Source organism: Cyprinus carpio, chromosome A15 (genome assembly GCF_018340385.1).
Source record: "Cyprinus carpio isolate SPL01 chromosome A15, ASM1834038v1, whole genome shotgun sequence".
Lineage (NCBI taxonomy): Eukaryota > Metazoa > Chordata > Actinopteri > Cypriniformes > Cyprinidae > Cyprinus > Cyprinus carpio.
The window spans coordinates 25,102,506-25,115,854 of NC_056586.1; the positions used below are offsets into that span (position 1 = coordinate 25,102,506).

Consider the following 13,349-nt stretch of genomic DNA (forward strand, 5'->3'; position numbering starts at 1 on the left):
TTTCAAGCTTCTGTGCAGCTCAAACTCATTCAGCAGAAGAGATACTCTGTGGAAAAAGCATCCTACACTACAACTATACCCTTCTATTAAAGCCCATTTCTGCCACATAAGAAAAAAACAAGATGTGGTAAATCAGAATTCAAAGATAAATCAAAATTATAAGATAAGTCATTATAACATTTTTTTTTTTGTCACAATGTTAATTACAATTCGGTCACTTTTGACTTTCTCATAATTTCACATTTTTATTTCATAATAATGACATAGTATGTCATAATCATGACTGTCATACTTTAGAATTTCAATCTCATAATTTGTAATTTACTTCATAATTAGGAATATTGATGTCATCAGTCATTTTATCTCATAATGTCATAATTTTGACTATTTATGTCAATTACTTTATCTCATAATTATTTTTTGTCATTTTGACTTTTTAACTCTTAATTATAATTTACCAAAGCCTAATATTTTTCTTCTGTGATGGAAATGAGCTTCCATACTGTTCCCTTGTTCATTAACTAGACCAAAAAAGTGTGAAAATGATCCTAAATCATTTCCTTTCAAAGGTGACAAGTTATGAAAAATGTGTTTTGTAACCCGAAAAGGTTTCTTATAGCAAAGAAAAATGGTTAAACGTGTTTGCATTAGATCAATTATCTGTATCTGCACTCAATGTGTCCTTGATTTCTTTAAATAATTATTTATTTATTTTTTGTCACAGACAGAATAAATAATAGTCAAAAGCAGAGAGAAAACAAGTGTGTAAATTTGTACTCAGTTTTGAAGAGGTTGATGTTTTTGATTCGCCTTCAGGTTCTTCCCGTGGCAAATTCAAAAGGTCTGAAAAGGGTGAAAAATGAAAGCAAGTCTTTTTTCATTCAGTGTTTCTTTCACGTAAAACCCCCAACGTCTTTGGAGGGAGGCAGAAATCACACACACTGTACACGAGACATCTGATCTGATCTTCATTTGCATGGAATCATTTCATAGGTCTCTTACGAGTTCAGAGATTATTCTTTTGATGGGTCGAGCCCTGAAGCCAGCGTTCATAATAATATGGAAATTGTGAAACATGAGAAGTGAAAAACTGACAAAGACTAGCACATTCACTAGAGTATATTCTCTATCAGAGGCTTCAACAAGGACTTTACCACACCTGTGGAGAGATGACAAGCCATCAAAGAAGCTCCACAGTAGCTCCATATGGTCACCCATTTTTCAATTATTCTGAAAGCAATAGTTCACCCAAAAGTGAAAGGTTTCACGTAATTTCACTTACCAAACAGAAGTGGTTCACATATGTAATGACTGCTGAAGTATTTGGGACAAAAGCAACTTAAATTTAAGTTTGTTTCTCAAACAAAGCTTTAAAACAAACCTTTAAAAAAAGGAATGGAAAAGACATCACAATGCAGTTTTCTCCACAGAAGCCAATCACCAAAGAGCTTCAATAATAAAATACTCATGGTATTTTCAGATGCAGAAGACTGGACGTCCATCCCTGAAAAAAACTTTGCATGCCAAAAATCATTAAAGCACTTATCAATCTACAAGAGGCAAATAATAAATCAAGAAACCAAGGAAAACACATATTTTGCTCATAAAGAAATAATTTCAAAGTGATAAAATATTTATATGCATTTTCATAAGTGTCAAACAATACAAAAGCAGAAATGATGAAAACATGAAGACAAAGTCTTGCACCTGTAGACTGAATAAAATGTAACCAGTCTGATAATTGGAGGTTTTGTCCTATAAGAGCCATGACATTTAGATGTGTTGCGCATTCTCAAAATCCCCCTCATTGCATCTAAAACCACAAACTACTCTGTTCAGCTATGATTTTGTCACTTTGCTCTGCATTTACAATTTTAATGAGGACAGAAAAATGAATTAACGCCTCACGTATGGTTAGGACTCATGTAATGCTGGTCCTGCATGTTAAATCAGCATTATAGACATAAAAATGGGGTTTTGCATTACACACTGCATGTTACCATCAGTCATTAAATAAAATAAGTCATTTCATAAGAGAAAGGCTAAGACAGTCAGAATGAGCCTTTAAAGGTGAAGTATGTCATTTCTACATCAAATTGAAATGCAAAAAACGTTTCCAAACAGGTTTTCCATCTACTATTTGACATTTCATGCATGTTAAAACAGTAATGTTCCTTAAAGATAACAAATTAATCATCATTATTGAGAAACTGCTCTAAGTTCCATTTTGAGAAACTGATGATATTTTAATGTTATACATGTGAAGATATTACTGTAAAAATGTTTTTACTGAAAAATACATAAATCTAACCCATGTAGAGATTTTCCAAATAAATGCATCCTTTTTTAACCTGAAAACCACACTGACTTCCTCATTATTGCAATAAATTGTAAATTGAAATTGTAATAAAAATGTAAAGAAAAAAAGAAAAAAAAAGAAAGAAAGAACGAAAAAAAAAAAAAAAAAAAATGTTGTCTGCACTTCTGGAAAATCAACCTATGAATCAATGATGTATAACTGACTCATTTTAACATGAAAAATTACAAACATCACCTATAATAAAACTCACAAACATACCTTAGATTAAATCATAAATTAGATTAAGAAGGAATATGTCTGTAAAGAATAAAACGTTGAGGTCTTTTAAATCTAAATACAAACTACATGGAAGTGAACTACTCAACAATAAAGTAACTGGAGTAATAGTTAAACAGCAAACTTACACTCCTGTCTTGATTCATATCTCACTGACAGATGCCTTATTGTTTGTCCATCTGAAAATGAAAAATGTTTAAAAAAAAAAATGTTGCTCAGTATCCAAAGTCGCCACCAGTTCTCACACAGCTGACATCATATAAGTAATGTTTCGTCAGTGTGTGTTTGGATTTAATAAAGTCGAGGAGCAAAAGTACATTATAAAACTCCCACTGACGTCCTCTGAAGTCCTGCGTTGTCCACCAGCTCCATCAGTATTTATTATGCCATTCACACTGTCCCACGCTCACCTCCTCGATGTCCAGGTTCTTCCTGGACCTATAGATAAACTCGCCGATGGCCACGAACACAGACAGGACGAGTCCGGCCGCCAGCACGATGAAGATTCCTCCGATGTTCTCCACTCCCAGAGCGCTGGCCTCTTTACTGTCCTCCTCGGGACAGCCGTTTCCTCGCCACCACTTCTCCTTCATCATGTGCAGCTTCCCCTCCTCCTGTAACTGCAGGATGGCGATGGTCACCTTGTCACGATACGGGGAGCCTGAGAGAGACCCAGAGTTACCATCATTAACTCAAACTGAAACCGTTAAAAAAACAAACATTTTTGTTACTTGAAATAAAATAAACATCAATTAATTAATTTCAGCAGATTTTTGTTTAGTTTAATTCAGGGTAATTATAGTTCAATTAAACTGAAACTAAAACCATAAATAAGTAACAAACAAATAAATAAAATAATATACACTATATTATAAATATAGTAAATTTTTCTAGAATTTGTCACTACTAAATATTTTCAAAATAAGAGTACTTCTATTTTTTCAAGTTTACGAAAAAACAAAACAATAGGATAAAGTATTTAATTTTTCCATTTCTGTAATCAGCACCATATTATGGTATATGTGCACATATGAATACATATGATAAAATAATGCAAAACATCACTGGTCTGAATTATGGTTCCTCATACTGAAAGAAAAAAAAAATACAAATTTAAACACTAACAACTAACTAACTTTTTAACTAAAAAAAATTATAAAGATTTATTGGTAACACTTTGCAATAACTTTTCACTTGTTAACATTAGTTAACTACATTACTTAGCATGAACTAACAATGACCAATACTTCTAAAGCATTCAGTAGTTTTTGTTCATGTTAATTTTAACATTTAATAATAGTTTTACAAACAAAAGCTGTATCTCAGCATTACTTGAACATGTATGACAAATGCGTGTTTAATGTAATCGAACCAATAGGAGTGCCGACTCCGTAGCCCTTTGAGTCGATGAGTCCTCCGATCTGCGTGAGGTTGCAGTTTCTCTGGCTGATGTACTCGATGCTGGTGGACTCCATCAGAAGAGCGTAATCTGTGGTCATCACGCGCTGGATTCCCTCTCTGTTATTCTTTACCAGCGCCGTGTTCTTCCGGCTGCTCATGAACGCCCACATCTTCTCATAGGTGGAGATCTTTGATTTCTGCAAAAGATGTATGATTGTGTTATAGTAGAGCTCATGGGTCCAATTTTCAACACATATATACCTTGAATAAAATGTCGCTTTGGCAGCATAAGTCAAATGCATAAATGAAAATGTTTATATTAATGCAAGTAGCCACTTAAAGGTGTGTGTCAGACTTTACTGAAGTAAAAAAAAAAAAAAAAAAAATATATATATATATATATATATATATATATATATAAAATATAAAATAATACAATTAAATCAAATGAAAAATTAAATATTAAAATAAAATGAAATGAAAATAAAAAATAACTACATAAAAATTCATTTTAAAATAATTAATAAAAATTATTAAATTTAATTAAATCATAAAATAAATGAATAAAATAAATTTAGTGGTTTATTGCTTTTATAAAATTTCAGCAAAACACGATAAAAAATAACAACTATTAATCATTAAAAATCTTTCGTTTAAAGCCTTCTTTGTTTTTATGAGTATATCAACAATTTCTGGCAATATTGTTGACTTCATTGCGCAGACGCTATTTAAAGAGAACTGAACTGAGCTGGATTGACATGAACTGACTTTAATTGATAAACTGACTGTTTTCTATTATCAGCACACAATCTGTATTGTATAAAGCGCTATATAAATAAAAACTTGATTTGACTTGACTGTTACAGTTTTGAATGTTGATCATCTAATTAAGAAATAAGACAGGAGAGGCTGAATTTTATATTTAAGTATTTTTTATAAAATGTTATTTTATTAATCAGATACTTAAAGATTCATAAATAGATCTACTGATGATCTGTTAACTAAGCTGTTTCTGATATAGTTGATGTACACCAATCAGCATCCTAGAACTATTCATTTTATAATCAAAATAAAGAGCCAAAACTATTGTTTTCTATAGGAGAATATTAATAATCTTTACTTCCAAAAACTATCTGAAATTATTTACAGCAATAGTGCAAATTTCAAGGGTTTTTAGAGGATGAGCAGAGTTTCTTCTGCCAAAATTCATCTTTCTACAGGATTTCCTGTGCTTATGTCTTATTTCTGCCATGAAATCCTTCTTTGCTTTGCTGGTTTAGATCAGTGCTGTTGTGACAGATGTCCTCATAACACTCTCTTTCTCTATAAGCTGCTTTAATTCGCTCTGTGCATGTATTTCCCGCTGGCTGAGGTCCGTGTCCCATCATTCTGTGCTTGTAAAATCACAGGTCTCGTGTCTGGAGGAGTAACTGCTGTTCTCCCGTCAAACCTCAAACCACCTGTCTAAATTCAACGCCAAATGAACGTACAGTATCACAAAACACCCACATGTTGCATGAAATGTTAAACAGACTGAATTTTTGCTTGTAGAGACTAATAATAATACAATATCAAAGTGAGCTGCCTAACCTTAAAGAAAGTCATGGTGGACCCGTCCCTCACAGCACCATACTCAATCTTGGTCTGTTTGGCCAGATCATCGGCCGAGTCTATGGGCGAATCCATTCGCTCCACTGTGAGGAAGGCGGCCAGGTTAGCCGTGTAGGACGAGATGATGATGAGGGTAAAGAACCACCAGATACCTCCTACAATCCTGGTGGACAAAGCCTTGGGCATCAACTCCGATCCTGACCACAAGAAATGTTCAACCAGTTAACAAACGAATGTTTAAAAATGCTGAAAAATCCAGGATATATACATATACATTATATATAATAATATATATACAACAACTACAATTATTTTACTTATACTTACAAATACAAAAAAAAAAAAAAAAAAAACAAAAAAAATAAAAAAACAAACAAAGTGAAAATAAGGTAAAATTAAGATAAAAGTAAAATGCAGAATAAAGTAAACAATAAAATTAATAAAATAAAAACATTATTAAAAATAAACAATATAATATTATAAAAAAAATAAAAAAATAAAATAAAATGCTTGAAGAGAATGAACTTGTGGCTTCTAAATAAAGAAAAAATAAAATAATTTATAAAATAACAATTTAAAGTAAAAACAATATAATATAACATAATATTAAATCAAAATAAAATAAAAAATAAAATGCATGAAGAGAATAAACGTGGTCTTCAAAATAAATAAGTAAACAAACAAAACCAGTAGATGCAAGTGTTTTATATTACTTGCTTTATCTAAAATGTCTACTGCAGACTTTTTTTCTTCCTGATAATCAAATTTTTTTTCTAATAATCCTGACACAAATGAATGATTTGCACAATAATCTGGAAAGATCTTTTGTAGCACACGAGGTCAACTATATGTGTCTTTTACCAAGTCTATTCAACAAGCGAACATAATGAAAGTGAAAGCACACACTGACACTATTTTCAGAGTTTAACAGACATTTTTGTAGATTTCAACACATTTGGACATTACTCTAAAGTAGAAAATCATGTGCGTTAAATCTCATACCTTGCTGCATAAGCGCTCCAACACCAAACCAAACACTGTTGATTAAGGTGAAGTTGTTCTCAACAACATCTGAATCAGGGTTGCAGGGATGAGGGTTGTACCATTCATACGGGGTGAACCTGCAGAACGACACAAACACAACAACATACACTCACTGTAAATACACACAAACACAAGTAACTGGAAAAATTCTGTGGCTGATAAAGTCAATTCAGTGCATCTGTTACCACAACCTAAGTTCTAAGTTTCAAATTCTAAAATTCTTATTGATTTAATTAAACCTTTTAAGTAGCAAAGATTATTCAATGAGTTCTAACTGACACAATGTTGATCAGCTTAACATCGTGTGTAATTTAATCTCAAATTTCTGTGTTCACTGATTTTTTTTTTTTTTATAATTTAATAAAATTGTCCTGATAACTTGAAAATTGGACTGTTGGTTTCTAGTTCCCAGCATGCTTTGCATAAGACTGCATAAGGAGAATAGATGTACAAATTAAGTGTTATACTGAAAGAATGGTAACCTAAATGGTAACATTTCAATTAACTACATTTATTTAGTCAAAAATATTATTTAACATCATTGAATCAACCTAAATACACTAATTTATGCAAACAAATAAAGAAATAACTATTTATATAGCTATTTATGTTAAAATTAGTTGGAACAGTAATCAAAGTTCCTCTAACTGAGTGTAATTTGTTGGTTGAACATGATTTTATTAGAAGTTGTCATAACATAAAAACATTGGTCCAAACTGTTGCGTTGTTTTTGTTTTTTTTTTTTTTTTGTCAAAATGTGTTTTTTGAGTGTCAGCCAAAAAAACATAACTTCACTAAAAGTCCTATTTTAACTGAAATGTTCAAAAAGAAGTTCAAAAAGAAAAAAAAAAAAAAAAAAAAAAAAAAATGATATATATATATATATAATATATATATATATATATATATATATATATATATATATATATATATATATATATATATATATATATATATATATATATATATATATATATATATATAAATTTGCAAAATGAAAACACATTTGCATTTTTATTAAAATGAGCTGGCCAAGACTGTGTTTTTGAGCTATTACTGCTGGGCAGTAAAGCAAGAGCTAATTAACAGCAATCCAACAAGACATAATAAAAGCATGAAACGGTTCCAACTGGAAGAACTGAATCCAATCTAAAGGTTAAAATGGGTTGATATGGATTTTACCTGGCAATGACGAACAGCACACAGCTGACCCCGAGGCAGGCCAGCAGCACGTACATCCAGATGTCCGGAGAGAGCGGGTTCAGGAAGGAGAAGACGCCTGGATTGGTGCCATTGGGTTTGTGGTAGAGGATAGAGATTCCCAGAGTCATGAAGGGCTTGGAAAAATCGATGACTTTCTCTCGCACATAAGTAATGGTGAGTGGTGCCACGGCCAAATCTGCCACCTGTAATGAAGCCAGTGAGAATTTATAGCTACACGGGAACTCGCTTGACTCTTTAAGACCACATAAAATGACTCGATGAGGAAACTAGCATACAGATCAGCCAGAAAACTTATAATTAAACCTAGAAAGTTGGACTTGCATGATCGATCAGCTCTCGGACCATGCCATTCCATTCTCCTTTGTCATTCTGAGCTCCATATTTCCCATCAGACACCAGTTTGACTTCATAGGAGAAGCCCAGGATGTTGGACAACTCCTTCAGGAGATCCAAACAGTAGCCTTCAAACCGGTCGTTCCCATACAGAGGCTTATCTGACTTCTTGTACATCACATATGGGTTTTCCTACAGGGGCAAAAGTATCATTAGTTGCAGGTGGATGGTCTTGCTGATGTTCTGCATTGGTTGATTCCTACCAGAATTGTGGTGACGATGAGCGTGCGGTTGGCCATGGAGTCGGTCACGTTGGTGTTTTTGTCTTTATTGCTGTCTGTCAGGTTAAGGCCGGTGTTTGAGTTCCACACACCGATCTAAACAGATGCAGAACCACATAAACAAATAACCAAATCATTTCTAGAGGACAGATTAAGAGAATAATACACCCCAGAATCAAATATCTGTCATTTACTCATCCTCATGTCATCATGAGTCAAACGGGTGACACGAGCATGAGTAAAAGATGACACAGTATTTATTAAAATATTTACCAGAGAGAAATATTCATATGTCTGTGGTTTAAAACATGTTATTGTTAAAAGATAGATAGATAGATAGATAGAGAGATAGAGAGATAGATAGATAGATAGTGGATAGATAGATAGATAGATAGATAGATAGATAGATAGATAGATAGATAGATAGATAGATAGATAGATAGATAGATAGATAGATAGATAGATAGATAGATAGATAGATAGATGATAGATAGATAGATAATGCACAGAAATGACTCACTTTAGCTTTAGGTCTAATAGGGTGCAAACAAAACAACACAAAAGGATTAAGGGGAAACAGGAATAAATGCACTCGCTGCATTAGTGGAGCACAAGAATAGTGCTTTATTGAAGAGAAAATGCATTTAACTTTCGAATAGTGCTGAGAACAGACTGTATTTTGAGTAAACTACCACATATATTATTGTGCACAAGCAAGTGCTCTATCAGTGCCTTCTTTTACATGACCAATTAATGTAAAGCCACTGAAAGCCGTCACAAGCAGTAACTCCTCTGAGATGGTCACTGTGTGTTTCTTGGCACCATAGTAGCTTCATTTGCTATGCTACGTCACCTCTGTCTGATAGCTGTTGTCAAGAAGAGCGTTGTAAAATATGCATTAGTAGAGAGTCCTCAAATTGAGCACTTGGCGTGCGATTAGTGCTCATAAACAGATGTTTTATAAAATGAGCTCTCTGCATTGTTGCCTCTATGAGTGATGTGATATTTCATAAATGGATGCAGAGCTCTTAGCTGCTTTATGTTGCATTTGGTTTGGAGCCACCCGCTAAGAGTTTGACAGCATTAGAGAAGGAAATAAATTAAGTTTATTTAATGCAATTATAAATAAGTGGTAAAACTAAGTATAATCCGTAACTAAGCCATGAATCTGCCAACATGAGGATATAAGACATCAATAATATCTAGAAACCAGCACAAGAGGTGTCAGCAGGTTGAGGGTCATTAAAGATGGAAAAAGTATTATGGCAATACTGTTTTTAATGTAGTAAATAACATAGTATCATTCAGTGCCGTGGTATGTTTTGCAAGGGGAAAAGGGACTTAAACATCACATTTCTGACATTCAATACAAACCTTCTTCCATACTTTGTTAAAGCGACCACTTTGCATAAACGTGAAAAGAAAACAAAAGCCCAGTTTTGACATGTGAGACAGATATTGGTTTAGACAGATGCAGATCATGCAAACGGGATAATTTTCTAGTTTTACCTTTTCCATCCCGTCCTCTTTCAGACTGATGATGTCGAGATCGAAGTCTTTCCTCAGGCCGTCCGTCTTGTTTATGATGATCTGTCCGGTCAGTCCGTTCCACTGAGCCTAAAAGAAGAGAAGAGATCTGATTTTTATTCCAGAACAGGCGTCTAGATTAAACATGAGGGTGTCGTAATGAAGACAGAGATGATAAAACTCTGATTGCTCATTTGCTTTTATTCTGAGTCTCACTTTAGAGGCCAGATGCAGCATTATCATCATCATTAGCTGAGAATGTGTTTTTGGCTCATGCTCAGCCCATGTTCTTTTCCTTGATGTATTAGCTTACACACACTGTTATGTGTTTTGGGACGCTATCTGCCATTGTTTTAATACTACCGTAAAGTGCAGACAGCAAAGTAAAAGTGAGAGAGAGGGAATGAGATATGTGACATAACCCAGATCAGACTCAAAGCTGGGAGCACATGAAGCAACGACACTTACATACCCACAGTGCCACAGCATTAAATAAATAAATAAATAAAAATAAGTAATTATATTATATTATATTATATTATATTTGTTCATTTATTTATTATAAAAATATGTATTTTTAATAATATTTAAAATATTATTTTTTTAATTCTGTTATTATTCTATTTTTATTAAATTATTTCTAAATAAATAAATTAAATACATTAATGAAATATGAATAAGATTAATGCATTTTATAAGTTTTATTTATTGATTTACTTATTATAGAAAAACATTAAAATATTTTCTATCAAACACCTTGTATTTATATTAAATAAATAAATATATTTATTAAATATGATTATTATTAATTTAATGATTAAAAAAAATATATATATATAATGCATTACAATTTTTTTTTCTAGCAAACACTTTTTTCGTTTAAGGACTCTGAGCAAAGCATCCTTTTCCAAAGGCATTGCTACATATTAACCCAAACATTTACAAATATATTCATAAATCTGGCACATATTGCAATTTGTTTGTCTGTACAAACTGAAAGACTGTTTCTCTCTGTACAGAATTATTAGAAGTAGCTAGCTTTTAAGTTGAGAATACACGCACACTCTATAAATATATAATGAGCAAAACACCCTCAACAACATCTCAACAAATTAATCAAATAATTTACTCAAAAATATAAAGGGGTTTAATTTTACATACTATTATACAGCCCCATTCACCCAGTGACAAACAGCTAAGAGAAATAATAAATAAATAGTTTCTTGATCAACAGAAGTGCACAGAGCAATAGATCATCTGGGTTCTGCTAGGAGTTGTTAGTAAATGGACTCTATAATCAAGCTCACAGAGTGAATATGTGAGTTCAGTCTAAATGGTCTCTGTCCAAAACATGATTCAGTGGATCTTCCACCCAGAACGTGAATTTATGAGGATGCAGCACTCATATAGTCAACAGACATTCTCTAAAGCCTCGAGTGCAAATCCAGTGGATTATTTCTTTAATTTGCTGTTCTTTAAGAATTAAAATGGGGTGGATAGCATTCATAATCTTCACATACAGTAGTGGAGCTCAGACTTGCTTCATATACTCACCCTGAGGTCACATGACCCTTGTCCAGATTTGTTCTTATTCTCTTAAACTGAAAGACTCTTTCTCTCTGTACAGAATTATTAGAAGTAAAGTATATCTAGCTTTTAAATTGAGAATACACGATTATGCTTAGCGATTATTCTCTAGTGTAAATCTCACTTGATCCTTCCTTTCTCTCACGTCCTGCTCAGATCACTCATACAGTGAGCTCCGATTACCAAAAGCATGCAAGATTAAACACACCACACTCAGTAGTGCTTAATGTAGACTGTATTAACTGTCCCATTTGACATCTTCATCAACTAGAGTCAAGAAGTCAAGTCATCTATCAACTTCAGAGATGCGTTAACCAACAACGAGTTCAGTGAAAGTGTCAGAAAACATTCCTTTTGACACACAACCTGTAGTGCATGGGAATGAATATTCAATTAGTCATTTTTGTAATCTGAAATAAAAACACAAACTAAATTTATTGGAAAAAAAAAAAATAAATTATATATATATATATATATATATATATATATATATATATATATATATATATATATTATTATATATATATATAATATATATATACTATATATATATATATATAAAACATAAAATAATAAACATAAAAAATAGAATGATTAATTATTTTAATAATAATAATAATAATAATAATAATAAAATAAATGATAAATTATTCTAAATAATAACAAGTTTTTTTAGTTTTTTTATATTTATAATTTTTTTGTTTTTAGTTTTTACATTTTTTAAATTTCTGTCACTTCAGAACACATATATAATAATAATTTGTTTTTACAATAATTTTTTTAATACATTATTTATTTCAAAATTATTACAAATAACAATAATTAAAGTTGTTTTTAGTTTTTTTTTTCTTTTTTAGCATTTCTCTCTATTTTTATTTTAAAGTAAATCACCCAAAAGGAAACAAAATTATGAAAAATATAAAGAGAAAAAATCACAATAATAAAAATAAATAAAAATCTCCTGAGTCATTGTTGAGTCAAACAGGCCACCAAATACACACCGTTTGATAAGTCAGTGTTGTAATGTCGCCCATTTGGTTACAGTTCCATTCAGAGCCACTAGTAGAGCAGAAATGACATGTTTCACCTCTAAATGAAGACATCTCCACTGTAATGTGTTCATCCGCACTGCAACATTAATTCAGCTAGAGCCATTACGCTCTCATCCAACACACATTCATCCTTTAGACTGCAATGCCAGCATGCTGACTCAACAATACCTCCTCCAAAACAGGAAGCTCTGACAAGAACACTTGGAAGAAGTCACTGGGAGAGAGAGATTGTCTGTACATAAATCATCTGCAGCTGTTTAGGAGTGGCTCGAAACACTTTCCAGAAAAGTGAGTGATGATGCATTTGGACTAAATAGACTAAACTCTATCAGAGTTCAGGAGCATCTGACACAGTTAAAAGATCAGAAATGATGATTCGGTCATAATTTCTTCATTTCAAACGTATGTGTAAAAGATGATTTGTGGGTAAACTGTTCTTTTGGTTTTGGACGAGTGTTTGAACAGGTGCATTTACCTCTTTGAACATGCTGATGAATCGCGAGCCGAAGCGCCAGGGTTTGTGTCGGTGACACTGCAGTGAGCTGACGGTGATCTGAGACGCTCGCTGGGACGCGGCAGCAACCAAATACACAGCATCATACATCAGAGCTGCTTCAGTCTGCGGCACAGACATAGAAATGAGCCATCACTCATGAAACTAGACTAGATGTATCTGTTCACATAATGAAATGA

General features: G+C 32.5%; 1 protein-coding gene across 4 annotated transcripts in view; it reads right to left on the reverse strand.

The window, feature by feature from the left end:
• Positions 1-733: 733 nt before the first annotated feature.
• LOC109047044 (glutamate receptor ionotropic, kainate 1-like) overlaps positions 734-13,349 on the reverse strand; it is a 28,860-nt gene continuing 16,244 nt past the window's right edge. For 2 of the 4 annotated variants that reach the window (XM_042771799.1, XM_042771797.1), the window contains 9 exons: positions 13,132-13,275; positions 9,865-10,107; positions 8,473-8,586; positions 8,198-8,401; positions 7,835-8,058; positions 6,611-6,729; positions 5,588-5,805; positions 3,969-4,194; positions 734-3,257 (listed from right to left, as the gene is read on the reverse strand). In XM_042771799.1, coding sequence (XP_042627733.1) covers positions 2,968-3,257; positions 3,969-4,194; positions 5,588-5,805; positions 6,611-6,729; positions 7,835-8,058; positions 8,198-8,401; positions 8,473-8,586; positions 9,865-10,107; positions 13,132-13,275 — 1,782 coding nt within the window. In that variant the 3' untranslated portion in view covers positions 734-2,967. The remainder of the gene's footprint in view (positions 3,258-3,968; positions 4,195-5,587; positions 5,806-6,610; positions 6,730-7,834; positions 8,059-8,197; positions 8,402-8,472; positions 8,587-9,864; positions 10,108-13,131; positions 13,276-13,349) is intronic. The other 2 variants (XM_042771800.1, XM_042771801.1) reach the window with 2 other exon arrangements.